The sequence below is a fragment of the Barbatula barbatula genome (genome assembly GCF_947034865.1).
Source record: "Barbatula barbatula genome assembly, chromosome: 21".
NCBI lineage: Eukaryota > Metazoa > Chordata > Actinopteri > Cypriniformes > Nemacheilidae > Barbatula > Barbatula barbatula.
Window position 1 is genome coordinate 16,487,457 of NC_136784.1, and position 26,551 is coordinate 16,514,007.

The 26,551-nt window shown below is 37.5% G+C and overlaps 1 protein-coding gene across 2 annotated transcripts; it reads right to left on the reverse strand.

Moving 5' to 3' along the window:
• Positions 1-16: 16 nt before the first annotated feature.
• grhl2b (grainyhead-like transcription factor 2b) lies at positions 17-15,919 on the reverse strand. Of its 2 annotated transcripts, none has more exons than XM_079485598.1 (16): positions 15,583-15,919; positions 13,591-13,777; positions 13,081-13,148; positions 12,600-12,957; positions 12,449-12,504; positions 12,210-12,366; positions 11,560-11,671; positions 7,899-7,993; positions 4,093-4,251; positions 3,764-3,821; positions 3,055-3,194; positions 2,598-2,635; positions 2,008-2,099; positions 1,676-1,761; positions 1,346-1,410; positions 17-1,254 (listed from the first exon to the last, which is right to left on the reverse strand). In XM_079485598.1, exons 1-16 carry the CDS (start codon positions 15,603-15,605, stop codon positions 1,140-1,142), a joined length of 1,809 nt encoding a protein of 602 aa, XP_079341724.1. In that variant the 5' UTR covers positions 15,606-15,919; the 3' UTR covers positions 17-1,139. The 2 variants fall into 2 exon arrangements, with proteins under 2 accessions (XP_079341724.1, XP_079341723.1); XM_079485597.1 differs by having other exon boundaries at positions 12,591-12,957; positions 15,583-15,639.
• Positions 15,920-26,551: the final 10,632 nt, after the last annotated feature.

Sequence of the window (26,551 nt, forward strand, 5' to 3'; positions counted from 1 at the left end):
GACGATGAAACAGAATATCCATCACTTGATAAAAATGCATTTATTTACACTCAAATTATTCTTTTCCAAAGTGCCCTTTACATCATTTCTTTTGGAAGACAATGTTACAATAACACAAACAGCCCAGTTATTCTTGAATATGGACCACATTAAAACATGAAAAATGCACAGCTCTGTGCTGGTAAGAAATGTTCAAATATCAAATCTCAAACTGCTTTTGCATTTGAAACCTAAGGACCTCCAAAAATGAAATTCACATTCAAATTTGAGTGCAATACATAAACATGGCTGAAATGAATCTTGGCTACACCTGCTGTGACTCTTTCATTTGAAGTCCTATTGATATTGTGTACTTTACAGTTCAACGTTATTTAAACACGTTTACTTGCATTATTCATATTCATTATAAAAAACTCGATGGCACACGTCATATCTTCATAAAAATAACTTTCTTTGTACATCTGAAACAAAATCAGTACGACCTAAACAGAACCTAAACGATATGTTAAAAAACAGCAATAATATTAATTATAAAATTAAACAAATAAAACAAACATTTACAGTATTGGACGCTTTCGAAGATCAGTAGCTCTGTGGGTAACAAAGTCTCAATTCCAAACAGGCGCACTCAACTCATTCAAGCAAATGTAGATCTAGAATTTACACATTAGAGCAAATGATGGTTTTACGTACTAAGCGCATGTCCCTTAGTCTTTATGATATTTTCCTCCGCTCCAATTCAATCATTTAGGGGGTAGTTAAGAGAGATCTGTCAATGCTCTTCAAAACCAAATGAAATGTTAAATCCTCAGTCTATAACCCTCGACCTGTTCATGAGGAATTTGGGGTGTGTGGCCACAATAGCTTTTCTATTCACAGCTGAATAATGACAAATAACCATCAGCACCCAGACCATATTTCCCACTGCACACTTTAAGGAACGCTTATTGATTCATGAAAATCATCCATGAGGTCTCTTAGGAATGAGGTATGTCTTCTTTTAGTCATTTCAATTCAATTAAAGGATGATGAAGAATCAGATGTAGCTGACATGAATCCAACGGCGGTTTTGATGGCTCCAGTCCGAGAAACAAGTCTTTCAGCATAGACAGTACAGTTTGTTAGAAATGCGATGATGTTCATATTTCCGTTAATGTGATTTTGTATGCATCTGCATGGTTCTCGAGACTCAGGATGAATGTGTCTTCATTAGAGTAATGCTCGATGATATTGTCATCCATGTTCACCAGGATCCTGTATTGGAGAGAGTTGTAAAGTCGTTATTCATTGGTTATCCCATCACTTAATAATGTCGATATCTGTATGTACTGTACATCTGGCATACCCTTTCTTGCTTTTCTTGTAAATCTTGGCCATTCTTTCAGTGGGCACACCATATTTCTCTGAAATCTGTTAGGAGGAAACAAAAACCATGCTATTTATCAAAGCTTTACAGTGCAACGATGGATGATGCTTGACGAAGAAGGAAAATGTTTATCTGAAAGTAGAAAACATGGCACGATACTTTATTAAGTATAAGAAAATGGACCTATTTTAGTAGTAAACTTTTATCTTTAATGTTGCTGTAAATTTGAAAAGGACCCTGACGATTCAAAGAATTTGTAAACTCCTGGTAGATGTGAGTACAGCCCCCCCTATAGGAACAGATACTCACTGCATCCATCAGTCCTCTGAGAGTTGGCGACCGCAGCATCAGCGCATCAAACACCTCATCTGACTCTTTTCTCACATAAAGGAGCACTGCAAATAAAGTGATCTTTTTACTACTCCATATTTCTAAATCAGAGATTTTCTAAAAACGATCTGCCGTGGAAACTCAGAGCATAAATGGAAAAAGCGTCATAATAAAGTACAAGACATCATATATCCTTTTTTTATGTGAGGTAAAACACTGTAATTCCTGTTTTTATGGCTTCCTTTGTTATGAATGTTACAAATTAGTTTACACAACTGTATCTATGTAGAATAAGCATGTGCTGAACTGACCTCTCTTGTGTGTATCTTCTTTAAGTTGTTTATGAGGAGGAGGGCTGAATTCGTCTTCAGATGGCCGAAACATTCTCTTCACCAGCACACTTCTAACACAACCGCACACCAATAAGCATTTTAGACTGAATTATTTCTTTCAAATAAAATGTCAGTGGAGGAACTTTCATATGTTAATAGGCTCATAAATGAAGATTCCATAAAGTCTCCCAAACTATACAGTACATGAGCAACATTTGAGCAATGAAATTTTCCTGTAGGCGTTCACAATGGAATCCATGCTTTATAAAGCGGTTATAAACTATATATAACTATAGACTGTGGACTAAAGAGGACAGTCAAGATGTTTCCCCTTTGAAATGTAAGGAGACATGGCAGAAAAAGATTATTCTCGTGACAGAGATGGTGGGACATGGTCAAATACGGTACAACTACATCATGATTTTGGCAAATAATAAATAAAGTGCATTACAAATGTAATACCTTTGTAGTAAACATTCCCATTTTAATAACCATTTAGCTTCTACAAAGCTGTACATTTGTTTGTTGAATCATTGAAAAAATGAAAAAGCAATGCAATGTAAACTCACCCCTCTCGTTCAAGTTCCTCTGTATTAAAGGCAAACACCTGCAACAAGTTGAAAGATTATTTTGGTAAACACTTAAACTCTCAAACATCTCTGTAACATTTAAAGCCAACCTGAGTATAGACACTGCAAAGACCGTTACAGCAGATATGATAATGATCAAATGTTCATAGCCTATATACACAGACTTGCATGTTTGATGAGAAAGACCAAATGACCTTTCATGTTGAGTTTGGAAAGGTCACGCATTCTCTGTCTTATTAAAAACACTGCAGTGGATTGCTACGTTAGTCAAGACAGTTCTTTAATGAGGGTCTTTCAACCTTTTTGAGATTTCAGGAAGCCGGGGGGCTAACTATGAAATCACACATTCAACTATTTAGCAAAAGCAGGGGACTTTGAACACAAAAACGGTTGAGATCAGGCTGTGAATGTGTTTGCAGACTGACTCGTACAGTACCTGGCCTGCCCTCTGCAGATTCCCAAAGTGCACATCCGGAATAAACAGAACCGGCTGGGCGTCCAAATCCGTCATCGTTTTAAAGAAGGTGGCGTCACATTTTTTCGGAAGGGTTACTGCTCCAACCCCCCCATCCTTTCCTGATGAGAGGATGTCATGCGAGAACAGTATTAGTCATCAGTCACTACAGTCACCATACCGTAGAAGTAGGACGCTCATCCTCTAGAAAAATGTTTGTCCACCTCAGAGAACTGCTTTTGACAAAGATTTAGAATTATTTTGGTTCAATTTAAATGTTATAGATATAGATATCATTTTTCAATAGTGTCCAGCTTTTGGTAAGCAGTTAAGAAAAAGCATATCACTGTACCTATTAAGCAATAATATATTAAACACAAAAGTTTTACCCTTTTTTTTGCACTACTTTGTTAATGTTCCAACTTACTGTACGAGAGTCTTATGATGTTAGGTTCAGATGTCAGAATTTATTTGGGGAGAATTATATGACCTAATGTCGGGCACGGTTGAATAATAATATTATGTTAATCTCAATAAGTAAAGAATATCTTAAAAGTCACATGATCTGTCTTGGTCTTGTTTTTGAAGAAAATGTCATTAACACAAATGTATTTCTATTTAACTAAAAGAAATGACATAAATAGTTGCAGGCATTATCAATAAACCTTTTATTTTCGTTAGTGTTACAGACCTTTTGTTTTCTTTCGATTCTGTTTCCTCTCCTCATCTCTGATCTTCCTCTCTGCTCCCTGAGATCCACAAACATGCAGACGAGAATACAGAAGAGAGAAATGAGCGAACGCATTCTCCTGCAGACGTTGTTCATGTATGTAAGGATGATGTGGTAGATCAAAGTAACAGTACTAAACATAATCACATGGTGGCGACAGAGAACTATCCCTCTGCAACATGTTCATTTTGTTACAACAACTCAGAACTATTTAGTATCTTTTGTTGTTAATAACTGCTTCCAAAGAGGCATCATTTTGGTACGAGGTACATATTGGTTGAAAGATTCACCTTATCACAGAAGACCTTGATCTGGCAGTAGGCTCTGTGCAGGGGCTTGTTACTGCGGTTATTGTAGCTATAAGTGTCGATCTGGATCATGAGTGGAAGACCCTTCACCCCCTTCTGAGAGGAGAAATCTGTGCTCAGACAGTTCGCTGTGATGAAAATCTAACAATCACAGAAAAAAGGACAAAAAGAAATGTTGATTCATTCTCAGTGAACATGAAACGACAAGGATTAAAAGGATAGTTAACCCGACAATACAATTCTTCCATTTATGTAGTTCTATTTTTCCAATGCCATTTTTTCCAATGATAAGTCTAGCTAGGCCATTTGTTTGATAAAGTAAGTCTCTATATATACAGACTATTAGTTTTACTGGCTATTGCATTTACATTAATTAATTTGCCCGACTAACAAATTGTTTTAGACAAAAGACATAGACAGTTATTGGTTAGTCAAATAAATGCGGAACTGGAATGTTTTGAGTTCTTTTTTGTGTTCCTCTGGGTGGTTTATAAAACTGATCAACACATTATTTTTATTGCATGAAGTTAAGCAGCAAGAAAGTTAAACGACTCGGAAGATATGAGGGCAAATGATGACAGAATTTTGATTTTGGGGTACACCTTTAACTAAAGAGCTGATAGAATGTAATGATGACCATACTGTACATTTCGACGGGTTTTAATCACATTTCCATGAGAGGAATGGTTGCGTAAAAACTTCAATATTCATATTGTCTAACAGCCTGTTCCGGATTGACCTAAAGAGCCCTGACCGTTGAAAGTGTCCTTTGTTTTTCCCCCACCAGCCACTTACACACGCAAAACAGGTGCCTGCTCCAACACGTCTGCTGTACAACTGAGCCACGGGCAATGCTCACACATCAAACAGTATAGTTCCATCACAAACCACAACAATTCTCCAACTCAAAGGAATCTTAGTTGTGTATTAATGCAAGGCTTTGAATGAATCGTCAACTACATCTCTGCCATGTCTCTTCAAATTCCAAGGTAGTGCTTTTGCCTCCAGCATTTTAGGAAAAGTTAGGAAACAAAACGAAGTCTTGCTCAATAAATATTTATGTGGTTAGTTATTAACAGTTTCATATAATCAACCATTACCAATGCCAGAGGACAAGTGAGTGAGACATGCAACAACTCAGCATAGTATAACATCAGAGATGAAAATCTGGATTGGGCTGACTGTAAACATATGAAGGTTCCAAAAAGTGTTTTACTTTCTAATGGCATTAAAAGAAAATTTCCCAGCAAGACTCTAATGCTACATCACTCATTACCTATAGTTCTATCCTATCATCTTACAACACTTGGAGTATATAAGATCCATACTTACTGAACATGTGCATTTGCAGATACTGACGTTGACATTTAGACCCCCTCCTCCCCCCCACCACCTGTCGGTCCCTGTCCATACATCCCGGGGGGTTGGCTCCACCCCTGCCCTCGCCTTAGGCAGGAAGTGCAAGAATCTACGACCCACTGGATTAGAGCTACAGACGGAGCATTCGCCAAAGAACTTAATCCTATCATATTTTCCTTTAAAGTCATCTGTTAAATAAAGCTCATTGCAACGTCATCATGCCTCCCGTGTCCCAGTCTTTCTGGCAGAAACAACATGCTAACCTTACAAACCCAACAAACTCAGAAATAACAATCGAATCTCACAGAAATTCCTGAGCATTTTACAAGGTGGCTAATTCGTATAAATCCGTTCGATGTGAATAGGATTTTTTAGGAAAAAGCAACAACGAAGCCCCGCCCTTAACCCCACCCCTGCATTTTACATTACTGGCATGAAAGCAAATCATACAAAAACTTTCATACTAAGAAATTTGCCACCTCACGAATTCCCATGAGATTGTGTTAGAAATAAACAAAAGGGTCGCAGATCTGTTTTGATGTTTGCAGACAGCAAAGGGCAAATAATGTTGAATGCAAAGAATTAAAAAAAGACAGATATCATAATAAATAAGATGATTGAATGCATGGCTGCCAACAACAGAAAGGTGTGGGAAGTGTTTAAAAAATTAAAAAACTTCCCACATCTTTTGTTGTTGGCATCCGTGCATTCAATCAAAATATGGTGGTGTGACATGATTTTACTCTTATCATAAAAAAAACATCAGATTCCAATAAATACAATATGGGTTCAATTGCACAGTCCTTTTGCTGTGTATTATTTAGAAACCCTTGCCTTGGCTGAAGCTTATGTTCAGCGTCCAAACCCAAACAACAGAATAGGTTGTTTGTCACTTCTCTGCCTTAACGCTTTGTGGGGTTTATTCTCCACATCAATAACAAAAACACTGTAGCTTGGTTAGTAAAGTGTGCGAAAACCATTGGTCCAATCCCTGGTAACACACCTTGAATACACTGTTAATGCATAAATGTAAAATCAAATTAGGTATTGGAAAAATGGAAGGTAAGGAATTATGTACAAAGTTAATTTTAATAGTTGAGATGGTCAGATGTCATTTTATGACAACACATGCAACAACGGTAGTGTATGGTTTTAAAAATCTTAACCTAGCCTTATAATGTAACGGGTATTTTATGTTGTTGCTTTCGTCTGATTCGATAAACAATTTTGATATGGGTTACCACCTGATGTCCAATGTATAATGAGGGTTCTAAAGAAAAAACACTTCTAAACCCTATTTAACTAACATGTAGTACATTTACATGAACACAAGAACCACAATAAAAGCCAAGTTCTCCTTCAAAAACCAACAGGTGCGATGCCCATTTAAGAACAAAAGCAGCGTTCACATTTACATGAAAAAAAACAAATTTCAGTCCATGTATACACAGATCTTGATGTGCAATTTCAGAAAGTTTTGTCAGGCTCTTTCGATATGCAACAGCCATTAATTGTTCTTTCAAAATGTTTAAGACCCACAGACGTATCTACGGCGGAGCACTCGTAAAAGAAACCAACCCTTTCTGCTCTGCACCAGAACATCATTTCCACCTCAAAGATCAATGGCGCATGAAGAAACTGAGTTTACGGCTTCCTCCATTCCTGTCCTGATGAAAACCTCTTTGAAGGCACTAATACATTTCGCACCCCGCTGCACATTTTACATGTATGATTCCGGACTCTAAAAGATAAATGAATTCACCTAAACAATCTTCTGCATTGCGTACACTTCACTGCATAGTGCACACGAATGGGTTTGAACTGTGTGTGTTTGCGTTATGAAAAGCAAATGTTTGCGTAGAGAGCTGTTGCTGAATATACTCCAGAGGCAAGTGTTTGAACTAATCTTTATTGCATCAGAAGAACCAAACACGAGCCACAATAGGAGGGCAGGGACTCTGCCTGTAAGGCGGGGAGGATTCAGACTGAAGTTTGTGTGTGTTTATGTACACAGATCTAATCCATTTTCTACACTACGTAGCTTACCAGTGAAACCTGATACACCATATAGGAGAAAATAGAGCTCCGAATTAATGGACAGGATTGGGGAAGAGGCACTATTGTCAATCCCAAACATAACGCTTGGGAGTGTTCCGCAAATGGAGAGAGACGAACGTGTTAAATACACATATCAGATGTCGTAACACTCCACCCAGAGTCTCAATAACATTTAGTGTATTACACACAATGACAGCAGGGCTGAATACAAATCCGTGACAAAACTTAGACGCAGTCATATGAGTGAAAACCGAAACCTGGATGTGTGGAACGACTGCACCTGTCATTCCGTCATTCGCTGGGATCAGTAATGTTAGCAGGATGTCCAAAAATCCAAAACACACACTTTTGGATTGTGGAAACTGCCTTACCTTTGCCTCCTCATTCACGTCCCAGGTGAAAGACACTGCGTTGTATGCGATTTCTTCGATGTTCCCGATTGTGTTGAAGCTTTCTTTGTAGTCAGCTGGTGAAAAAACATACAAGCGAAATCAACTGCAATCTTCATTGAAACAAAATAGCAAAACACAAACAGTATATGTAGTTTAAATGCTACATATACTACATGGCATTATCGGTTTCGGTCCAAAAGAAAATAAATATATATCTTGTCCCATTTTCATTTTGGCGTATCACTAAGCATGGGTCTTAACTGATAGCACACAAACATCTGGCAGACGTTTATTCGATGTCTGCTTTTACATCTGCAAGACATAGTTTCATCTGCAATGTCTTGGAGACATTTGCTGTCAGATGTCATATAGACATCGTCTGTGAGATGTTTATGATTTTGAATAGATGCAAAAGCTTTTCTCTTTTACACAGTAGATTTCCAGATCTCCCGATCTTACAGGCATACCTTTGCTGGGTTGTACATGTTTTACCAGCATATTAAAATGTTTGCCTAAACAAAATGTGCATCAGACCCGAACTATGCATGAACCAACAAAGACCAGCATGCATCCTATAGCTCAATCAAGAGAGCATTGCATTAACAGCAGTGATATTTGATGGAATACAAAACGTTTTCGTAAGAAATGAGATGCACAATACTACTGTGATCAGGAGCAATTTCAAATATTAAACTAGAAAAAAATGTCTGCCAAAGCAAGCAGGGCATTGTTAAGGTCGATAAGATGAGTGTATATAAAAGAGCGCGCATCCACACTAGATCCTGCTTATCTGTTGTACACAAACACTAGCCTTTTAAAGTAGCCGCTTGATAGACTAGCTCACATTTATGGCTGCTCACACTTTAAACAAGTCTGTGATTCAGATTATACGACATCATAAGGATGAGTAAACTGATGGTTAATATGCGGGTGGAGTCTGTCTGTCTGCGCTATCTTAGCTACATAAGTAAGCTTTGTATTAAACGGATATTCTTGCCTTGACTACTTCAAATATTTCCAAAACATTGCAGATTAACTGAATGTGAACAATGTAAGTTCTATGAGATGCTGGGATGTTGTGGGTATATGTATAACTAGATGCCTCATTCAGCGCTTAAGACACATAGACGTGTCCGTCTGGCAAATATAATGAATAAACCAAATACATTTTCATAATCAAACACACTTATTACTAGAGTTGCAAACGCACATCTGCTTGCTCTTGAGTGTTAATGGACAGCTTGCGTAGGGTTACTAGATCTTTGAAACAAAATCATTTATCATGAGCCAAATGTCCCTAGTTCACTTAACATTCATAAAAAAAATCATCTTAAGATTGACAGCTAAGTAACAAAATCCTTCCACTTCTAACCTGTGCAAAAATACAAAGCGCATCAACAGTTAAAAAGTTATCTAATTCCACAGGAAAAGCGCAGACTTGGCAACACAGACCGGCTCGCCCTATTTCAATATGGCGGATGGCCTAAGAATAGCGGCCCATACAATAATTTTTTCTATGGTTGTGGAGGCTGTATGGTTGTTTTAAATATGGGTTTTTTGCAATATTTAGTTCATTAGTTCATTGCTAAGTGGTTGATGCAAAGATCATAGATATTAACAAGATGCGCCACTTTGAATGGCAAGGGAATGAAACTCTAAATATAAGAAGACCCGCCTTCCAGTAAACGGAGCCAATCTTCAATTGTTAAAAACTGGTGATTCTTTGGATCTGAGATATTTAATTGTGATTTTTTTTCCAGCGATTTCAGAAATAGATCACCTTTGCTTGGTTTACCAAGACTCAGGCAACACCCATACATGTCTCCCCCCATTAAATAGCCCCATTCAAATCCCAGCTCTTGTGTCATGGCCTCCAGCCTAAGGAACAATCCCACCTCAACTGCTATTCAAATCCCAACTGTGGAAGTATCAAATTTCAGTCACTGCGTCTTCCCTACTAGGCTTGGGCATTACACCATATGTCTGGAGGTCCGTCCACCTCAACGGTCCACCGGCTTTGTTTGTACCACCCAGCTTTGGTTTGAACTGTTACCTTAAAATGTGCCATAAAGGGTTTAAAGTTGATCTTTTTCATTTTAAAGCAAGTTTTAAAACAAAGATAGCTCAGATATTCCCTAAGGGTGCTCCCAGGCTCTAAGAGTCTCCAGACCAAATCCTGACAAAGGACGTAGCAGAGCGTCTGATTACTGAAAATGAGGGAAGGACAAGAAGAAACAAGCTCAAGATGACGGTTTCTGAAGGTGTGACAATGTGTGAATGAGTCTCATTGCAGCCCTGCTTTTGATGGACTAACAATTTCAAGCTTGCATGTGTGCCTCATTACACTTGCAGAAGCTGGGCTATTTAAATTGGCTGGAGGTTAAAGAAAAAACTGTGCCCTTATTTAACCCATGCAATTGAAACTGTGACCATGTCCACATAAACGCATTTCTGTTCATTTTAAATATGGTCTACATCAACATTAGTGTTTTCAAGCGTGGAAGAGCTGCCCATCCACAGTTAAACGTGGTGAAAACATCCACTGAGTATGACTACAAATGAAAGAAAACCTGTGTCATTTCTGTCAAGCATTTTTTGGTAACGCTTTAGATTACAGCCCGCAATGTACCGCATAATTAAACAGGATTTACAGCGGAACTAATTGTAGCAATAATGTACCTCTACAGTACATATCTGTAGATAAAGAGGAACAAAGTGCAAAGTTTGGGAAATAAACAAATTAAAAATACAAATATATATTTATATTGTGTGTATTTGATAATTTAGGGGTAACTGTTGTAGGTATGACCTGCAGTATGCTATGCAACAATCTTTGAGCGAATATACACTGCATTTTTGTAATCACAATGTACCCATAAATAAGCTATTTTGGATATTAATTAAGTAAGGGTTCTTATTTTATTACTATAGCAAACGTGAGATAAGGGTTCAGTTTTTCTACAAGCAAAACATCACAAATGAAGCTTGCAGACTGTGTGTCCACTGTAAATTTGACTTGGGAGTTTTGACTTTAGGATTAATTTGTTGGTCACAAATCATTTCTTTTAATTATGAGTTTTTATAAGTTATCTTGATTGTGTTTTAACGTGTAAAAAGGGGCAAAATTTGTGTTGATCTTTTGAGACAATAATCAAGTATTTCAAGAGCGGTTTGATTTGGAGGTTTATAATGGCACGCAGTTCCCTCATAATTTTTTGTTTCATTTTTCTTACTCCTACCCCTTTATTCCCCAGACATTTATTTTTTATTTTTTATTTAGCAATGTAGAGGAAAGACATGGAGTTTAAATAGGGTGACAGCAAGCCAATCTCCTGAAGAGCCCTGAGGGGTTCTGACATATCAATAACTAAAACCGTCAAAAAGTCTTTAGATAGCTACATGTGAAAAACATTTGACAAAACATTTAAAGGTAACCTTAAATGGCTCGCTTGAATAGTGAATTTTGCAACTTTCATGAAATATCTGCTTTCTAATGCTAGAGCTAGAGCTGGGGTAAAGGTTCATTCACACTGATCCAATAAATGCCAACATACACCAACATCCTCAATTCTCATTGACAAATGTGAGCACGTGTTTCACACTGATCCAACGAACTTTTTGCAGGTGTGTGAACACTTACCGATGTCTAGAACTCTCTGCTTGGCCGTGTGTTGGCGAGAGTGCCAATACTTCCAGTACTTGAGCTGTTCGTCGCGGTTCTTATCTTCACTGAACACAACCATGATGACACTCTGATGAGGAAATAATGAATATATGGTTAACAGAGGTTAACGCTCAATTATTTATACCATATGTTTGTTTAAAATTATTAAGGGCCAAGTAAGATCGTAATATGCTGTTAAAAAACACAGTAACAAAAATCTGATAATCTATTCCTTGCCTAAAGACAAAGCTCAGCAAATAGTACTATCCCCTTCTAAAACGCAATTTCCCATCATGCAGCACCAGTGTCCAGGAATCATATCTTTGGACTATTTCCGTTCCATTTAACCTTAAAAAGTCGAAATGTTCAACTTCTCAATTCACAAACCATCAGTAGCAGTAGCATTAGTTAAACCTGTTCAGCAAAAGTTCGCTGAAAAGTAAATGACACTGTTAATCATACAAGGTAATACCGTTGCTAGGAGGCGTCTTCGTTGCATTGCTATTTTGTTTCCGTATGCATACAATTCTTAATGGAATCTTAAAAATCTGAGCAATCAAGTATTGAAATTCTTGAACTTGAAACTCAAAATATCATTAGGTTGGACGACACACCACAACACTCACCCTGACTTTGCTGATGGGATGTCTGAGGCGTTTATTGGCACTGGTCTCATTTAGTGTAATGGCGTAAAACTGGCCCTTGTTCAGGTAGGTCATAGGCCCCTCCCCTTGCTTTTGTCGCAAGGACCTGGTAGCATCTAGTGTGTACTGAAAGGTGTCTCTGTTGAAGAACATACTAGTGTGTTATTCAAAAATGTATGAATATATATAATTCTATGTAACTCTTTAGTATGAACGCTTACACGTCTGACTGGTCATATATGAAGTCATCAGCTCCGAGAGATGATGAGCGGTATTTCTGCGTCAAATTAAACAATTCATCAGCCATTCATTAAAAGAAAACGGTTTCTGGAATACAACAATAGGACAAGGACTTTTAAAAACCTCTCTCACTTCATTGCTGTCATCTTCGTAGGTGCTATCTGGACTGCTGCGTTGGTCGTCCTTCACAAATCCACCATGACTGACTGCTGAGTTGTCGAAAGAGTGTGCCTGTTCGTAGATGACCCGCGTCTGTTCTTCGCCTTCGGCTCTATAGTGAAAGCCTGAACCCATGAAGACAGGGGTGTATACCTCAGACTTCACCACAGCAACGGTTCCGCTCTCTCCTGGGCCTGCGCTGTACTGCTCCCTCTTGCTGTCCTGTTGATCAGTGTTGAGAGACAGATTAACCGGAACTGATTTCAGCACTTGGACCCTGTTATCTATTGTCTCCAGTTCAGTTTGACTACTGTTTCCCACTGCAATGTTTCTAAAAACACAAAAAAACATGAGACATGTTAATTGTCGATATACTACGTACTAAAATTTGTTTGAATGTGTATAATGGTTTACTATAGCAGCTCTTATATTAAATATTGCTCTAGATACTGACCTTTTTTCTTGCTCCTCTGCAATTTCAATCGCTTTGCCGACAGGTAATACTCTCTTATCTTTTGGTACCTGAGAAGTATTAAACACCAAAGAACAACAGTAACAGTGATGTTATATGCATTGCCCATACTGTATCTATGCGTTTTAAATGTGTGGGCCCTTTCAATTTGAAAAGGTTTTGGCTGTAAATATCAAATGCATATTAAAGTGATGTCAACAATGTCGATTCGTCCCTATATCTTAATCGTTGTAGTTGTTGTGTGAGTCCCGCTATTAATTGTCATTCTTAAATGTAGAACTATTTTATATATCTCTATATCTTAACAGTTTTCATTATCTGTCTTGGTGTGAACAAGAATGTGCATATTGAGAGGCTTACTATAAAATGATGCAATTTAATTTTATACTGTTCTTTGGTTCTTTAAACTGGGATGCTAAGACATTTATTTGATTATTTACAGCTTTCACACATTAATACATTTCTCGAGCACAAAAAAGCTAACGTCCTAACCTTGTAGTAATCATAGAGGAGTCCCAGAGCTGCTGCACTGTCCTCATCTCCATTGATGCTCATCATGGCCTTTGTGGCCGCAGTGAGAGGATTTTCCAGGTAGGACCTCCAGGCTTCATCCTCACTGGTGTAGGCCCGCCGCGGGTGAAAGGATGGCTCATTGGGCACCACTACCACCAGCCTCTTACTGCCAAACACACACCATCAATTTGAGCACACCAGCAAACAGCAACACACAGAGACATAAATGATCCAGCTGATAAAGGTCTAGGTAAAAGCTCTATTTTGCATACTGCTGCAAACAAACCGGTACACTGCACCTTTTGTTAGTGTCTGATGGGCAATGTATCAATGCCTGTAGACATCAAACCAACCAAATACTGACAATATTAAAGTCCCTTAATTACTCTAAATTTGGCTTGGCTTTAGATACAGTTTCAACGTATGCAAAAATGATTTAAATATAAATCTTAAAAAGTGGCCAGAAGAAAATGGACAATAATGCCAAACCAAAAACTGTAAAAATGTCATTATTAGATAACAAAATAATTGTTTTTGCCGAGAAAAATAAAACAAAATATAAGTTGTTTAGACACTTTCTGGTTATGAACTCTGGTATATACTGGTTGTCTATAGATAAACAACACCTGTGGGGTTTCTCTGCTATGGCACCGCCAGTGTCTCTGAGTTTTGTGAAAAGGTCGAGCATCTTTTGTTTGCTGGTGCAACTTGGTTGTTAGCTGATGAAATAAAATTATATATCATTTCAATAAAGGCTATTTGTGGTCAGCTCAGCATATATAAATGAATAATAATAATAATACAATCAGCACAAACACTGAATAATCTTAATAAAATATTTAACTCTACCAGAAACTTTATTTCTAAACTACTTAGGCTACTGTGCTTTCATAAAGATTGAAACTGCGTTAAAAGAGTTAAACTGATAAGATTGCACAATCAAATTCTAAAATTGTGATCTTCCATAACAATATAGTGCCAGTACAGTTTTCCAAATCAGCCACATAATGGATTTTAGATTTTTCATATAGAAATGTGCACTTGCTGTATCTAAGAAAAAATACAAATTTCCATAAAAGTCCAGTAATTTTCAAACTACGTTTTTAATGTCAAAATTTAATTGTATTATAAGAAACATATTTGAAAGTCACACATTTGGAAGAAACAACTTTTTCACAAAAGTCAATCATCAGTAAACAGGCACTCCTGTCTTTCGTCGAACATGTTTTTATTAACTTACATAGTTTATGAGAATAGCAGGCTACGTGAATTAAGCTAAAAATGAATTTTCCGCTCACAGGTCTCATAGCTCTCAAGACCGTTATTACACCAACCAAAAGAGAATCGTTCAATGTATTTATTTATTTATTTTAACAAAGTTGTGTTTTATTCGTTACTTATTATTTATATTAAAAAAAGACCAAATAAATAATAAAAATGGGCAGACACAAAAACCAAAACAGCTGATCTCTCCAACCATCTCATCGTTTTAAACCTCGCCAAACGATACAAACATGCAAAAAGTAATAAATGAATGTGAAAACCAGAATTATAACTTTGCTAAAGTTTAAAAAACACAAAACAATGGAGATCTTAAAAATGTAATATTTATTTTAGTAAGAATCCCACACGTATTGTAGCGTAAATGGTACGATTCTTTTGTAAATACGTTAAGAATTAAATGATTTTCGGCCGCTTATATCCAAGGTGGTTCATTCGTGAAAGATGGCGTTTTGACCGCAAAAAAACTACTTTCCCGTTGCGGTGATCTTTATCCATACAAACAACAAGTTACCAAACAAAATCCACTTGAATAATCGAAAAACCTGCTTCAGAAACCAGTGCGACGATAAAAAATCAAGTTTAAAGAAAAAAAATGTTTTTATCGTGGGAAATGCAGAACGGGTCGCGGTGACGTTCCGATACTTGTGTTCAGGTAATGGAAGATCGTGTCGCACTCATGACTCTTACCTGTCTGTTGTCTCCTGTGACATATTTCTCTTCCTCCGCGGTTCTTCCTTGTGAAACTGGACTTTCAAGTCGGTGCAGGTAACAGAAGACAGAGAGCGAGTGAGAGAGATGCAGAACCCGAGCTACAGGTAAATCTACTTTTCGCTCCCGGATTATTTCACAAGGTCTGATGGTAGGAGACACCTGATGAAAAGGACATTCCAGTTCCCGAAGATTGAATCTGTTATTTTGAGTTTGAAATATAAACATTAAAAGCTTTTAACCTAACATAATATACTTTAGGTGTTGTATATTCTTATTGTTTGCGTAAAGACATATAGGTAAACTTTGATGGGGGGTTTTCTGTGTGAAGTATTTGGGTTCAAGTAGGGGCGGGCCAGCGCATTTGATTGGTCTCCGTGCGTAAAAAAAGCTCACCGATTGGCTGGAACTTCTGTAGACACGTAAAAAGACCCGCCTCACCGTAAACTACAGGTTTGTATAAAAATTAAGGCATGCTAAAGACAAATTTTCATCTATGAGATCTACGAAAATAAGTAGTTTTTATTGATCCCGTCTTTTCCCCTAGTGACTTCAAGAAGCCCTTGAACCCACACGTCTTCATTAAAATTTCATTTCAATGGTAAGTATTGTTTTAAACTGTCATAAGAATTATTTTTAAAATCAGGTAAATGCCAGAAGGAGTGGTTCGAACAGTATAGTACGAAAAGTTGGGCAATGCCACTATATACAGATCATGTCCTGTTATGATTCCTGCTACTTCAAATCATCAAGACCTGACATGCCCACAAGTCAAATAGTAATCAGTCAATATTAGTTCCTTAAAATGCGATTTTGTGTGAGAAAATTTCATCCGAGTGACATTTCCCACAGTTTAAGTGCTTGTTTTGTTCCAAGTGTCAGGTGTGAACATGAAAGTTGCACGGTGACATCACACAATAACAAAATCTGGGAAAAGAGAAACTAGTCATACAACAAAGAGAGAAATACTGCACAACTGTATAACGGTTACAGATTGCAACATTCATTCAGTTCATGTTTAACTATAAAGCGTGGTTCTGAATTTTTCTATCACTACCAAAGAGAGATTATCCATGACACTTAGGAACTAGGATCTGCTTAATAACTTGTTTACCAAATGTTATTGTCACCTAAATGAATCTTTTGTGAGAGAATTTAATAATGGTCATTACCCCGTTAAAACAAACTAATTTGTGGTGGCTTTGGTAAACCTCAGTTCACTTAAGTGTAAACACAGGCCGTCCATTGTAAAAGAGTTTGAAGAATGACACCTTGGGCAAGCAAACACAGGTCTTTGTTTTAAGCATAGCTCACCCATTCAAGACACAATAAAAAGGTGGGCCAGAGACAATGGGTCCATGCTTCAAGGAGAGGGGGTCAGATTGTCAAGGGTATTGAACCAATGGGGCCAAAATTAGTCGGATAACATCTCCTTGGCCTGCCCCTTCTGAGGACCCTTGCTCTGACCTCGTGCTCTTTGGATACCCACAAAGGAATGCCGAGACTCCAAATAGTACTCAGAGAAGCAAACACATCTGCCGAACTTCTTTGTCATAATGATGTTTTATCATTAGATTGCTTTGCATTACAGAATAAAGAAAACGTGATGCATAAAATAGATTTGCATATTGAGAAAGTTTTTGAAATTGATTACCATATAGTCACCACCACAGCTCTAGGTAGTCGCCAGGGTGTTGCTATGCAGTTGCTAGGGTGTTGTCACAACGGTTTCTTAGTTTGAGCAATTCTCGGAATCTTCTTAGGCTATGTTTCTGATCTTCTGAGGATGTGTGATGACATGGTTGAAACCCCTCTTTTCTAATCTCACAGACAGAGCACCTGGTCTTTTCACTTCAGTGTGCAAATGAGCTTGCTAAATAAATACAGGCCGGGTCTCAAAACGGTATTCTGCAAGCTTTGCCTGAAGGATTATGGTTAATGCAGACAAACCACAACATTGCGAACAAGCTTGCCTCACCATGCCCTGGACAGCACAGAGTAAAAGGACAGGATGAACAGCGAGCCAGAAGGAAACAATAAAGTAGATTACATTCCATTTGTACACATAAGCAAAAGCCAGTAATCTACTATAAATTACACCTAAGTAGTCAGGACTTCTGAAACACATAGTCAAAATTGAGGCCCACTATTACACTAAGGTGTAGACCTTGAGCCATTGTTGTGTTACATTAAGACTTTGACAGCTGTTGAAACCTGACGAATGGCAGGCAAGTATGAACACAGAATACCCAGGGTGTCACAATTTCTTCACTGCCCATCGCATTCCTACATGAAGGGCCGGCTATGGAAGATGGAGAAAGGGGGAGAGGTATACTATACTGCATGCCAAGGATTTCTGAGATGGGAATAATATGCCTGTTTGTACCTGCCCAACTGCCACAGCGTACCTGTTTGCAGCATGCAGCAGGAGTTTAGGGTAGGAGTTGGAATGTAATAGGTGGAGGCCCGGGACAGCAATCGTGACTCCACTGACATCACAGGTGTGTTGAGGACTTGGACTGCTGTTAGTGGGTGGTGGAGGGGTCACTCGCATTCCAGTCGCCCTTAAAGGGACAGCGTTCTTTTCCTTACACGCGGCAGAATATCCTCACTCCCAAACCAGTCCTGTGAGAAATTGGGGAAGCTGCTGAACAGGTTGGGTGAAGGGAATGATTCTTTTTGCATCAGCACCATAAACCTGTCTCAGTTGCAGTAAACACTGATGATTCTGTATCTGTGTAGTCGCTATGTATTTCCATGGCATGGCACGCTTTAGTTTTACTTCACAGGAACCACTTGGAAGGATGCATGTGTTGATAATACTTTGTTGGTTTGTTGCCTGGTTGTATCGAACAAAGGTGAATATGCTTTGACACTAGTGCATTTGTTGTAGGCACTTCCATGATTGTGGTGAACATGGATCCAGTCCGTTGAGTATTGTTTTTATATTTAGTCGTATGTCAGAGGAAGTCACTGATGGGACAGATTAGAATAACTTCCTCTTGTGTCTTGGCTAGCTTGTGTTCCTGCGCCACATATGAATATTTTTGATGTCCTAGACTACTTTCATCTTGAAAGATGCAATTATTGTACATTATAACACTTACAGTTTCACCACAGTTTTGACACTCGAACAAAGTTCTTATGAGCCGGGGAAATACTTAAACTGCTCATTTGCATTAATGACACACCCACATTCTAATAATGAAAAGCATTGATGGAATTAACGAAGATATTTTTCCCTTAAAACCTAATAAAAGCATCACTAACTATTGGTTACAGTCATGAGTATGTACAACACAGTGTATTTAAGTCGGATGAATAGCCTGTTACAGATCATTTAAGATGATCATCATTTAACACTTGTTGTGTAGAGGTTGCGACGTTTTGCCTAGCAAACCATTAAAGAAGTTTAAAAATCCTATAGGCCTACATTAAAGGAAGGACTTGAACTAAAACTATAGACAAGAATATCACAGAGACTTGCATGCACACTTTTGATTTACATCTGTAAACCACCTAGCAACTACAAAAGCAATAGCGTAGCAGGTAACAAAAGGACTTACATTTACATTTATTCATTTGGCAGACGCTTTTATCCTAAGCGACTTACAAGTTGTGTTTTACAGTATCACATTACTGCAGAGCAATCAGGGGTAAGGTGCCTTGCTCAAGGGCCCTTCAGGCATGACCTACTGACACTGAGATTAGAACCAGCAACCTTCTGATCACAAGCCCAACACTCTAACCATTAGGCCACAGCTGACCCCAGTGACTTAAGAATACCTTAGCAACCAGACAGCAACGCCCTGGTAACTACCCAAAACAAACCTGGAGGCATTTTTTTTGTACAAGGAGACACCACTCACATTCTCTTCAGAGCATGTAAACGTTTTGTATGGTAATGTTATCCAGTTGTTTTGGGCTGTTTATACCGTTAGAAAGACCTAATAAAAATCCATACTCTCAGCAGTGGAAAAACTCAGCGATGTCTAAGGAAAATCCTTTTTAATAGGACAAAGGGCAGAAGAGGTAAAATTACCGTGTTGCTATTGAGGCCTGACACCTGGGAGATTTGCTTTCAGAAAGCCCAAGGCCAGACATCTCCACCCAAGCATGATCAAAACTTCTCCCAATATTAAACAACAACAAAATGTTGCATATGGAAACAATGTAAATATATGCATTCAAATATCTTAAGATTGATTTCTAATCTTTGACTAAATCATTGCCCCATCCATGGTAGTTTTCTGTTATTGCCAAAGAAAATAGTTTCGTGATCGGAATCTTTTTGATGACGTGAATAGAATGAAACAGAACACCATTGACAGGAAACTTTTCTCACAATGATATAGTTTCCCACGACAAAGCCATACACATGAAAAATACATATTTATTAACATTTATATAACCTTGCGGCAGTGGAAAAAGGGGTGCCTTGCATGTTCAGACGTGCCGTTAGTACAGAGAGCTAACAAATTTCCTCCTGTCTGTTTACAGATGAGTGGAAGCGTTTTACTTTCTATAGGTTAAACACCAGAAAAACACATTTATCCACATTAATCTATTAATCTTTTGTTGGAAATACACACATGTTAGTTCTTATTTACAGTTGTTTAAGGTCCTCATGAAATTCTGAAACAACTTCCTATTATGTGGGTTGACTTGTTACAGAGGAAATATGTATTCAAACATTTAAATGTAACTATACCAGAGAATGATATTACTTTGGTGAATCAATTCTGCCATAAGATAAGAATATGTACAGATCACTTACACAGAATTAGACTTAGGCAGGGCAACTGTATGACAACTTCATGTAATACCCATACAGTAAGGTTGTCCTTAAAGTATATATTTTACTGCCACCTACTGGTACACAACGAAATAGACAAAAAATTAAAAGTATCCTCTCACAAGTCTTGTCATTTTATGGCCTAGTAAATATAGCCATAAAAACAGCAAAGCAATATTCTGTTGTGCTCCTTAACATTTAATCAGATTATAACTTTCTTGTTGTGGTAATATAGTTTAATGTATGAGCTATCAAATGATTAATCAAGAATAAAAGGCAATTCGGAAGTTCGGGGAGTAAATTTAAAAGGTTCCAGTAAAAAAATTTGAATTTCCACCTTTAAAAATGTATAGTTTCTAAATGCTATTGATATTTCATACATAAATATAGTGGGATTTTTGAAAATTAAGAATAAAATGGCCCCAACTACATTCTTAAAAATAAAAAGGTTCTTTACAGCGATGCCATACAAGAACCATTTATGGTTCCATAAAGAACTTTAACTTACACAACCAATTAAACTTACACATACTCATGTGCGCACACACACACACACACACTTCTATACTAAATCGGGAAATTACATTGAATTCTATTATTTTATACACAGCTTGTTATAACCTAACAACACTGATCCTAGCACTAACAGATATTAAGTCACTATATATTATTCACTAAACGAGGACCTCCTGAAAAGCAGGTTTTGCTTATTTTTGGGTACAAATTTAGACTTTTACCATCCTTGTGTGGAAATGAACCACAGAAACCTGTACACACACCTGCAGTTATTACTGCCACCTAGTGACAATTTATTTATCTTGAACTGCCTGCTAGGGACATGCATATTAAATCATTTCTTATTTGAACATAGAAAGTGAACAATATGTTATTACAATAAGTCTCAGCATGGTTTATAAGTGAGAAAACAACAGGGAGTTCAAATGGATATTTATTCGGGTTTTATTAAATGGTCCCAACCAAATAATACAAATTGGTAAAGTGAAATAGCTAAACTACCTAATATGCAGACCTATGGAGGACCAATACTCAAAATGAAATAATATAATAAATAACTAATTACGTGTCAAACCAATATTTAAATGTGTAGGGTAAGGGTTGCAAATTTCTTTCGTAATATATAATATATTCTTGTCTGATTTCCTTAAAGAGTTTATTTTTCATATTGTCTAAATCCCACCAAGAGATTTATACAATAAATGTTAATAAATTAATACATTTTAATAAATGTGATAATAAATATACAAATACATTTTAAATAGCCTTTGAAAAAATGCCTTCTAAAGCAAACATATATGCTTATCATCAATAGTTTTTTTTTTAGGATAAAAAATAATCGGCATCGGTCGAGACCAACAAGGACATTTGGCGAGTCCAATGACCGAGACCGAGACACCGAGTGTAGATGCCAAGTCCGAGACTACAGAAAAACGTCACGAGTCCGGACTCTGCACTGATATAAATAGGCCTACACGGGGACACTTGGTGGCGGAATGTCCTTTGTGCACCAACCCTGCCAAGAAAGTGCACCTTACTAGAAACACTTTAGCTGCTTGCGGTTTATAAGTGCGTTTGCGTATTGTGCAAAAGACCCACGCTTAGGGGCTTTATTATGAAGGCGGGTACCGCTCGTCCGGAGGGATAGTGGAAGAGCGCGAGGTGCGTGTGAACAGCGCGTGTGATACGCGGCAAACACACTCGTGAATCAGGTTGTAACGGAATCATCCGTACCAGGTTTTAACACAGTGTGCTCATGTGCGTCTAATAAGAGGAAACCACATCTGCACACAGCTGCATTCCTCGGGAATCTTGTGAATGCAGGCTCTCTGATTTGTTATTGTGTCAAGAATAAAAGGTTTCAGTTCATTGAAAGATCCCTGTTGTGTTCTGACCGACACCCCGGTTCACTGCTATATTCATCCAAACTAGCCCCTCCCCTCTCAGAGTAGTTCTTCGCTACACGTATGATTGCATGTTAAATTTACATGGATTTTTTATTAATGTGTATTTATGTATATTATGTGCGACTGCGACGAGATTTAAAAATACACCAGTTAGCGTCTTCATTTTGTTGTTCTTACAGGACCTGATATTTACGTGTTTCTGTATTGCTTGTTTGAGATGCGCCTTGCCTCGCCTGAAATGTAGGTGAGAGTAGGCGGCTGCAGTAAGGGGAGTGGTCAAAAAAGACCTTTGAAGTCGGACACTTCGTGAATCTCGCTGTTTTGTCGCTTGTAAACGTGAACAATGGAGGAGATCGCGTTCGCGTTTTTTATCGCAGACGAAGTGGATGTAATCGAAATAACACTGTTTTTACATGAAGATGGTTACAATAATAATCACAGAATGTACTGTGAAATAATGTCCAAATAAACAGCTTACACAACAACATGTAAGACATTTTCATGGATTGTATGAACAAATGGTAAATGAAGAAAATTGCAAGTTGCTTTTGAGAGACAGAGGTCATAACAAATGTTTCTAATATTTAATAACATCAGGTTTCTGCCACCATTTCACGTCCATAGTATTTTTCCATACCATGCAAGTCAAAGCTGTATTGTAGCAAACATTCTTCAGAATTTCTTCCCTTGTTTTAAGACCCAGACACTTCTCAGATGAAACCACACAAAGATGAGGCATAATGACTAAACAGTCCATTTAGATATGTATGTGTGCATGTATATTTTTAATGGATTCATTTATTAATTCACACAAACATACAATAGAATAAAGTGAAAATTACAACAAGGAATAATTCTATTGAAGAGAAATATAAAATAAACGCATGTCCTAATTCTTAACCTCAATAGGCGTGTTTTGTTTTTGTTTAGTTTGCATGTAAATATAAATAAAAAGATGCGTAATCTAATTCTTAGAATGAAGAGAAAATGTATCAGTTGACATTCTCAGCCAATGAGCATGAAGCTGTGTCGTCAGTCAGTCGTTTCCCATCATGCTTTTGAGTATGGCGGGAACTCCGTGCCAAACTCCTAGTAACTGTTTCCAAATGTGTGTGTGTGTGTGTCCAGCAGTCATAATAGTCATTTCAATTATTAAATATGGTATAGATCAATATATGTATACAATATGTACAATATCCCATAATACTACACAATGTCTATTTGTGAATAGTAATTCTGGTGTAAATGCCGTCAATTTATCAAACTTCTTGCAACATTCCCTACTAGCTTCGTGTTTCTTACAAGGGATGTGTCTTGTCGTTATTGCAAGGTGCCTGAAGAATAAAATAAAATGTTTTATTATAACCTTAAAAATCATATATTGGTTAATTAAAAATAATATTAAAGGACTGTGCAGTGCAATATATATCACTTTGTGTCGGAATTTAACCCTTTAATTTCAGGAGCATTTACAATGAATGAATTGTCTTGGATACAAATGAACAAAATAAACAGTCCTATTAATTTGAACATCAAGATGAAAATCTGTATGGGGATTAGTGGGCAGTCGTGCCCCAGCGGTCCGAGATCGTACTCGTGATCAGAAGGTTGCCCCTGCTTATTCCCAGCACCGACGGGTAATGGCTGAGGTGCCCTTAAGCAAGGCACATTACCCCCACTTTCTCACCGGGCCCTGCAGTGATATCTGCCCACTCTTCTGTGTGTGTGTGTGTGTGTTCGTGTGTTCACTATCACTGGATGGTTTAAATGCAGAGGTCACATTTCGGGTATGGTCACCATATACGTCTTTATAAAGTATTGTAGTATACTAGAATATAGTTACTTGTTAATGGTAAATACTATATTTTAATATTTACTTTAGTAAAGATCTAACACTTAGTATGAAGGAATATCACTACAGTTTACTATATTAAAAGTGTACTGGAGTATTTCTCATGTGGGAACAATTGTATTAGTCTACTACTGTAACACCTACAAAACTAAAAACATGGACATTTAAAGCTTTCACCTGAAGCTGCAAACTATTAAATAAATACATATTTCAAACGTAAGTAACGCAGTTATGGAATCTAGGGTCTATGGGACTTTACACTCCGTCACTAGATGGCGGTAAGCGCCATTAATATTGGGCCGCAACCAAAATAAACCCCGAAGAAGGATTACACTTTATTTTACTTCAATAACATTCTACATCATATAACCGTCTAAACCAGACATTAAATGAATGAAAAGCGGATTAGCTGGAGGATACTGAATCATACGATGTTAAATAAAGGCAAAGCAAACACAAACGTGTCTAAACGTGTTCTTACAGATGGAAAACACGTTATTAAGACGATAGAATACCGGCTCTGTCGACCGGGCGCTATTGGTACGTGTTAACAACATGTAAACACACGCAGGAACGTGTTATAGGATTTTATTTAAAGAAATATTACAAGGTTGTTTGGCCAATTGGTTGTTTGTGGTTGATATGAAAACAAACTTTTTCATAGTCAAAGTCTTGGTGACGGTAAATTCATAACACAGCATATTTATCTGTTTACAGGTTTAGATTAAAATCAGCGCTTCATAAAATAACACTTTTGTTCCTGATTTTTATTTGTGAGGCACTGTGTAATTAAACAATTTGATTAATATGTATTCTATGTTTCTATAGCTCTTCTTAATAAAGTCAAAATTGTATCTTGTTTAAACCGTATTTTATTATAGTAAAAGTGTGGTAATATTTTCATTTTAGTGGATTGATTACATTTTGTAAAATACAAATTACCATGGTTAAACTATAGTTAAAGTTATTAAGCAATTTGGACTGAGAAAACCTGTAATATACTGTTTCTTTTTTTACACTGATAAGAATAGATTTTTTTAAACTATACATTTTTGTAAAGGAATAAATTATGATGAATCCTCACATGAAAACTGCAGTTGAAGTAAAATGCATTTATTGTTATATGTGTAATTGCCTGTAGTTAAATTCTTATTTTAAAACTAGCATGAGTGTATTAAATTAAGTGAGATTAAAATGATATGCTAGGTTCAGTTCTTGTTTAACCCACTTAACATTACAATGTAACAGTCCCAATGTACTTCAGTTCGCACTTCTCTTGTCAGAGGACAGTTTGTGTTGGGGTGAGTCTTTAATAATGGAACTAACAAAACTGTATATTCTCCCCTAAACCCAATAATCACAGAAAATCCATTTACATTTATTAAAAAGATCATTCTGTATGATTTATAGGCTTGTTTCCTCAAAAAATGTCCCCACACGAACAACTGATTTGGATATTCCATGTTTTGGAGCAGTTTTAAAAACACACCGAGAAAGATCAGAAGTGCCTAGAATAACACACAACATATTTCTCTAAACTTTTATTTAAGGAAGTACAGCAGAATACTGGATAACCACGTTAATTGCTTGAATAACAACAACTTGTCTTCAAAACTAGTTGACAATTACAATTTTAAGTAAATAAAACACTTATTTTGAGACGTTGACGTCACGTCAGGTCGTCACGTGGGTCACCCGCACAAACGTTCAAGACGTCCGGTCAGACGTTCGGTTAGACGGACGGTCGATCGGTCGGTCGATCGGACGTTAGGTTTTGGCACGGAGTTCCCGCCATATTTGAATAGCGCAGTCGGAGGAGAGCAACTGCGCTCGACTGCTCAATCCGACACAGCCGCCTCGCCGTCGCGAGAGTTTTTTAGCACACGTCAGCATGACATCAGAGCAAGGCGGACGTAACTCGGACACTTTTCTAACCGGCATGCAGCTCTCGGTGATCACCGGTGATCGGTTCTGCGCAGATTTTGCTCATCTCAAACAAGCCTAATATCATATTTCAATTCTGTTAACCTGCGCGTGCAACACTTTTTACGTCATCAAAAAGAAAGTGGGGCCTCCTTATTTGAAGCATTTTTTTTTATTGAAAAAAATGAAACGATTTTCAGTTGATTCAAACGACAAATTGTTTTTGGTGGAAGGCAATTATATTCGGAAAAAACATCATTTAAATTTAAGAAGTCTTTCGGGTCGGCCAACAAAATGACGTAATGTACGGAAGTCGCTCTCTAGGAAAAGGGGAAAATTTTTATAGAGCTTGTCAATCGACGTCACGTCGCGTTGTATGCTGGGGTGGCGCCGCTATCTTAGGAGGTTGTTAACATGCGATTGTTTTGTTTTACTACGGTCACCTGGCTTTTGCGT